This window comes from Myotis davidii, unplaced genomic scaffold (assembly GCF_000327345.1).
Source record: "Myotis davidii unplaced genomic scaffold, ASM32734v1 scaffold104, whole genome shotgun sequence".
NCBI classification, from domain to species: domain Eukaryota; kingdom Metazoa; phylum Chordata; class Mammalia; order Chiroptera; family Vespertilionidae; genus Myotis; species Myotis davidii.
In genome coordinates, this window is record NW_006296625.1 from 715,133 (window position 1) to 722,775 (window position 7,643).

Genomic DNA, 7,643 nt, shown 5'->3' on the forward strand with positions numbered 1-7,643 from the left:
CCCTGCCAATGTGCTCAGTGGTTGTGCATCGACCTATGAACCAGGAGGTCACAGTTCAATTCCTAGTCAGGGCATATACCCGGGTTGCGGGCTCGATGCCCAGTGTGAGGTGGGCAGGAGGCAGCCAATCAATGATTCTCTCTCATCATTGATGTTTCTACCTCGCTCTCTCCCTCTCCTTTTCTCTCTGATATCAATAATAAAAAAAGAGCTAGCTTTGTTGTAAATTTAATAAATATTTAATTTTGAACTGTATCCTTTTATTCTTTTTTTAGCATCCTAAACTATTTGGCATTTTGGGTGAAGCAATACACCTTAGTTGAAACTCAGTCAAATTAGAAATTACTTCATCATTCTCAAAATATTTATAACTAAACAACCAGTAGAACTAAATATTTTCAGGGTCAAGAATTACCAGAAAACTATTCCTTAGATGTTACAAACCTGGCATCTCCTTTAAAAGGCTGACTGACCCTGTCATCCATCCTGCGTAAGGAATTAACACTAACTTTGCTTTTGAAAAACAAAAAAACAAAACAAAACAAAAAAAACCACAAAATGACTTTGGTATCCCTGAAATATGATCCCCATGCTATTTTTTTCATTGGTTATACAGAGTTGTATGCCTCAATGATGTAGTGAAATTCATATTTGAGGGGTGAATTTGTATTTAGGAACTCACAACTTAAAAATAGTGCCTATGTAAACCAGGAACAGCAACTAAAATTGATGTGATGAGCATTGTACGTAGCTGCTGAACATTTATTATTATTCCTTTATAAAAATAGCAGCCCTATAATTAGAGCCTCTCCTACATCAAGGACTTAACTTGCCTGCTGTGTGATCTGCATACATTCTTTCTGAGGATATTATGTTTCTCAAAATATAATATAATTCCATTAAAATATTTAATTTTTAATTAGGAAATGTAACAAGTTATGCTTGATTAAAAGGCAAAATTATAATTTAAACTTTTAACAAGACTTGAAAATAAATAAAGTAGTAAAAAAGTAAAGAAAACTGTGATCTCATTTCAGAATGATAGATCATTCCTTACCCCAGTATAGGAAATTTTAGTAAGTTCTACAGTCTTTTAAAAATCCCTTCCTTTTATCTCTTTGCTGGAATATCAAAGGTTATATACAAAAAGGTTAAGGCAGAGAAGGCTTATAGAAAAGGAGACTTCCTTAACTGAATAAATGGTGCCATGTACACTCATCTATCCTTATGCCATAGTCTATACTACTTATATTGACATTTGTCAGGTAAGGGGAACTTCTGTTAGGGGTGTGAACACAATGTCAGAAAATCTGCTGCTGGTGGGTGGATTTTTATGGTTTTAGGGCCCAGTTCTGCCTGAAATCTGTCACAGGCAAGCTATTATTTCAATATGGTTAGAAGCGTTATAATAATTGCATATTATATCTACTTAGCAAAATAGTTTCAGAAACAAATAATATGAGTTGTATTTATACTCCAGTAATAGTATTAAATCCAGGTTCTACTATGTGAGTATAATGAGGTTTTACCAGATCTGCTCTGTAAATAAAAACCAGTTCTGACTGAGATGAATTATGTCGGTCAGGATCATGCTATCATGACCACAGGATTTAGTGATAAACCTTATCACATTACTTTGCATACATTATCTTAAATTATATTACTTTCAGAACATGCATGAAGTTGTATAAATAGCTCAGTTCTGGACATACTATACCTATTAATTTTCTTTTGGGTCATGCATACAGCTTTCAAAAAATCACACAGTTCTGAAAAATTCTTTGGAAATATAATTTATGGATAGTCTATAAATTTGGAATTGTTTTCATGTCCATTACTTACACACACATGAGAAATGAAAAATTAAAACTAACATTTAATTGTCTTAAGCCCGAACTACTCTGATGGTAAATCATGTTAAATAAACATGATTCCCATCGTCTAGGATTGTGTTTTTTTTAAAATATTCTATTATACCTCTTTCTGTATATTCAGGATCAGGTTTTAGCATTGGTTTATATTATATACTTTGGCAAGACAATTGTCAAACAAATTTTTAGAAATCTAGTGTTTGGATTATTTTTAGATTCATTAAAAATCATCTAATGTGGAGAATCAGAGGATGGGTGATTTTTTTCTACAGGCTGAACAAACATTTCACACCTTAACACATAAATCTAAATTTCAGTAGCATGATAAGAAACTTAAATACTCAATGTTTAGTCATGTCTTTATTTTACCTGTGTGCTCTTTTATATAAGAAATTATCTGATCTTCCAATACCTAATATAAGAGAATCACTTATATATTAGGTATTGTCAAATTATATATAATCATATAAACATACAATATTTATAATTAAAACATTAAAATAGTATGTAACATTATCCACTGTGTGATCAGTTACAATGAGACAGGGACATAGAAAGAGGAGTAGATGAACTGTTTTCATAGCTTTTCAGGTTTTAACCTTTTTCCTAATGATTCTAAAATCTTAGGTATTGAATACCAAAGACAAATTTAAACATTTAAATATAAGCTAGAGTGCATGTTGAAACTTTAATAGGAATCCCATTTTTTACTTTTTGCAGAGTTGATAGTTTACATCAGAAAATGTCTAATTAAGCTATAATAGAAAGTTTAAAAGCAAAGCCTACTTTTTGCTGCCATTGCTTTACTCCTCATGGGAACAGCCCCTAAGTTGTAATGTCAGTCATTTTTGTGAAGAGATACACGTTTTGAAGACATTTGAAAGAGAGCACTGTCATGGAAAAGGGAGATATTTAGGTAAATTGAATAGTTTTGGAAAGAAACAAGAAGTACAGACAGACGGAAGCAGTCTATACCATGGAAAGAGTAGAAAGTGAATAAAATAGGCAATCATGAAAACTAAAGCGAGAAAAGAGAAACTGATGTCCTAGAAAAAAAAATACAATTTTGAGGTTTAAGGCATGTACAAACAATTCAATGAGTTTTCCACCCAAGCATTTCATTTTTGTGTTTAATTTGTAATTCAGTCTCCAGAAACATTCCTTACCACTCGAGGGATGTAGGAGTTTTCCATTGGAAATCATATATTATGTTAATATTTGGATTGTTTTAGATGCCACGCCTACTTTTACAAAGATACACATTTGTTTGGTGTTGGCTAAAGAGTCATTATCCTCGCCTGTATGTGTCTGTTTCCCCGATCTGATGATGGAGCTCACGCTTTCTTGTTTTTAATCTTTAGTATAGCATACATAAAGATCAGTACAGAAGCTGTGAGAACGTCTCTGCCAAATCATCAGATAGTGATGTCAGTGATGTGTCCGCCATTTCCAGAACCAGCAGTGCCTCTCGCCTCAGCAGCACAAGCTTTATGTCAGAGCAGTCTGAGCGCCCCAGGGGTAGAATCAGGTGAGTCAGCAATACTGTTTCTATAAACTGGGTCTTTGCCCACGGTATAAAAATGCAACCAGCTTGCTGAATATATTTGCTGAAATACAGTCTGGGTCAAGTAACAGAAACACTGACATTTCATTAAAGTAACAGACTGAAGTGGGTTGAACATTTAACTATTGAATATTATAAGATATAGGTGATATATATAGTCATCGTCTTAAAGATAGCTCAGTCACATTTGCAGGAATTTCCTTCTGGTATGATTAAATCCACAGAGATCCTTTAGGCCAGCGTCAAAGTTTTTCCATAAAGAGACAGGTAATAAGTATATCAGACTACACTGGACACTGTCTGTCACATCTGCTCAGCAACATCATTATACTGGAGTGTGAATGCTATGTAAACAAATGAGCATGGCTATGTTCCAAAACATTTATTTACAAAAAATAAAATAAAACAAAACAGAAAGCCAGCTGCATTTTCCCCAGGGGCTGTAGTGTGTGGTTGGTTGGCTTTCAGAGTAGGACTGAGTGGATATGATAACAAAATTCACACCCTTTTTTACATTATGAGCTGTAAGAAATTTACATGTTGTTTAAATCACCAAGAGGGCTCTTGTGTCCTTCCAAGGCCAAGTACCCTGCTGAAAGGGAAAAGAACCCAGGAATCGAAGTGCCACATTCATTTAGTAAAGCAGACTCACTATGTATGGACAACCCATATTTTATATTTGTTCTTAACTAGTTTACAGAAAGAGAAGTTTCCCTGAAGGAATTTTGGGTTTCATGAAAAGCCCAAGAAATAAATGTTCAAAACAAAAGTAACTGCATTACTAATATTCTGAAAGTCTGATAGTACCACACATTTTCATGATGTGCAGTGGAATGGATCCTAAAACATTCCTTCTTCCTGGATTTCCCTGCACTGAGCTCATCTTTTGAAAGAAATTGAGAGTAATTATCTACTATTAATTAACAAAATCATACTCTGCTCATCTACGTGTGCAATTTCAACTGATAAAAATATTAATAGAACATGGTTGATCTTTACCTCTGATGTTTTAAGTATATGGTCCTAACAGGATAAGGTCTCTAAAATAAAAATTAAAAAAAATTAAAAGAGCTAAAGAATGTAGCCATATTGAGTTGCTTAGGATCAAGGGTGAAAATTATTCTTAATAGATTCCTTTTTATTGAAATAGCTATAAGTTATTATATTTCAAAACCTATTCAGTTTAGCAAGAATATCAATAAGTAGGTCTTAAACAGGACTTTTCCACTTTTAATCACTGAAAACAATTTACTAAAATAATTATAAAACAATGCATCTTGAGGTAATTTTTTTTGTTCACAATAGAGCCAAGTACCTTAAGTCCTATGCTATAAAGTATTATTAGTTCATAGAATTCATATTGCTAACCCATTGAAAGAATAATTTGTGGGTCCATTGTTATTTTCTTTAAATTTCAAGAGAAAAGGATTCCTCAGATTTTTATCTTTGGGAAAAATTTGGCTATGTGATTTTTGAGGTAGAAAATATTACAGAAGAGAGAAACATTAGGCAGCTCAACAACCATTGACTATGATTTTATACAAAGGAGATTGGAAGAAACAGTGTTATCGCATTGGAGCCAATTTTACTTTCTGGGAAAATGCCATTTAACAAATCAACACTAATTATAATTATAACATGATAAGATGCAAAAGATAGAGGATTCTTTGCTTCCTTAATTCATATAACTTTTCTTATTTAGAGAAGTTGGTGGAGAGAGGAGTAGACCTAAAAAATCATACAAATAGTTTTTTAATGAAAAATTCATTTCTGAGGGCATCTCAATGTTTTCAGCTTTCTTTTTTGTCCTCTGTAATTTAGAACACATATGAGCTGAGAATTGTTTTTATGTAAGTTAGGCAATAAAGCTAATGGCTAAACAAGTTTCCACTTAATCTAATAAGATACTTTTCTTGTTACTTTAGTCGGTGATTTTCCATATGTTGTCCATATTTGATTTCCTAGAATACTTAGGAAGAACAGAGAAGAAGGAATGAAATATGAGAAGAGGTACATCTTAATCCTGAAATCAGAATTGAGTTATTTTTTCACATACATTCTTCTCCTTAAAATGTCTTCATGGGCACACCCATGTACACACACACACACACAGGATGATTATGCATCCAAGTGTCTCACTGAAGTGCAATGAGGGTTGCAGGCCCTGTTCTCATAGGTAACAGTGTGAGGAATGATGGTTGTCAATATATCACTGCTCCTCAGTATTTCTTTCTGTCGCTTTAGTTGAGTGAATTCTCTATGTTTACTTTTATATCTATTCATGGTTAAAAGATGAACAAGTCTGATCAATTATGATAGAATATATTTATATGTCATAGTAAGTAGTAGGAAACCTTTGAGTTCCTATAATATGTAAGGACTTCATTATTTGCCAAGACTACATTAAAGTATCATAACTAAGCCACATACTCAAGGAGATTATAATCTAGTTAAGAGGTTAAAATGTATTTATATATTCTGGCTCCCTGCGTGTCTTTGCTCAAATCATCCTATGACACAAGAAATGTTTTATTGTACATTGCCTTGGGTGAATTTTACTCTGGATATCAGTAGGAAGATTTAGAGTACATTATAGAATTTACCAAAGACAATGTTCAATAACCTAAAAGTCAACCAACGGCACTGTATTCTCATAAAGGACTACATAAGACATGATTTCATTTGTATTAAATAAAACCATAATATGTAGGTACTGACAGTACCATATATGGTTTTTATTTCCACTATCCACGTATATTATGAACTGAGAAAGTGTCGAGATAAGCACGCCTGAAATGAGTAGTGCACAACCCTCTGTGTAATGTATAGACCTGTATAACATATATCATATTTTCCAAACACTGCTTACTGCATTTTCCTATTAATGAATCACAGTGCACATTATTTTTTTGAGGTTTATCTTTGTTTATTCTAGTATATACCAAAGTTATTTCATTCTTGAATGCTTTTTTCATAAGGGCATTTATATAATATTCTTGAGGGCAATTTCAGAAAATTTGTTTTAGATAATCATCATCCTTCTTCCTAAAACATATGAGACTATGAAGTTAGCTTCAAAAGGCCAGTTTGGGTACAAATAAAATTAAGCACTTATAAGATGTATATAGATTGAAAAATATAAATATATTTGGATGACCAATCTCTAAAATATCATTTTTAAAGAATATTAGGGATTCTTGGGTCATATCCTAAATCTTTTGTGTTTGAGATGATTATGCAACAAATATCTTGTCCACTGAGGGATACCACTAACTACACCATAGGTTCTGTGTGAGTTGAAAAAGGACATCCCATCCTCTACATGTATTCTAAGTAGTTCAATCCGAATAGTCTGAAGCGTATGTCGTGTTTTCAAAGTTTATATATACAAGGAAACTATAGTAGAAAAAATACACCATAATGTTTATATTAAGGTAAATAACCTTTTGTAGATATAATGAATTAAGTTATTCTAAAAAATAGTCATGGGCTAAAAACTATTTAAAACTTAATTGCTAGGATGATTCTTACAATATAAAATCAACATGATACTTCAAAGTAATAAGTACCAATAAAAATTTGAGGTTCTTTTTGAGTTTTCTGTTAAATATGCCTTACAATTTTAATTTAGTTTTGGCTAAAATATTCCTCAAAGGATATTTTCCCATCAAACTACAAAATATGCACAGTATATAAGAAGATATGCCATAATTTATAATAAAAATATACATATAATAGAATCCAGGAAGAATATGTTGAGTTTCTGAATTCTCTATGTTTACTTTTATATCTAAAGATGATGTTCATCCAAGAAGTAGCTGAATTTTCATGGTGTATCTCTGAAAACATTTTTTTAATCTTTATCATACACTGATTTCTTTCTAGGCAAACTTATTTCAGATGTTTTATACGAAATCAAGTTTTAAAAGCAAGTTGTAAGCTTAAACCTATAATTTCTCTCAGATGGGACACAATTTTAGAAGCTTGTCAAAATACAATTTTCACCCTGGTCAGTTTTGCTCAGTGGATAGAGCGTTGGCCTGGGGACCAAAGGGTCCCAGGTTCAATTCCAGTCAAAGGCACATGCCTGGGTTGCAGGCTCGATCCCCAGTGGGGGGCCTGCAGGAGACAGCCAATCAATGATTTTCTCTCATCATTGATGTTTCTATCTCTCTCCCTCTCCCTTCCTCTCTGAAATCAATAAAATG

The 7,643-nt window shown here is 32.7% G+C and overlaps 1 protein-coding gene across 32 annotated transcripts in view; it reads left to right on the forward strand.

The window, feature by feature from the left end:
* Window positions 1-7,643, forward strand: part of RIMS1 (regulating synaptic membrane exocytosis 1) — a 400,323-nt gene that overhangs the window by 328,095 nt on the left and 64,585 nt on the right. For 23 of the 32 annotated variants that reach the window (XM_015569421.1, XM_015569410.1, XM_015569411.1 and 20 more), the window contains one exon: window positions 3,233-3,399. The exons of the other annotated variants lie outside the window; for them this stretch is intronic. In XM_015569421.1, the coding sequence (XP_015424907.1) occupies window positions 3,233-3,399 (167 nt within the window). The remainder of the gene's footprint in view (window positions 1-3,232; window positions 3,400-7,643) is intronic. 32 annotated transcript variants of the gene reach the window in all.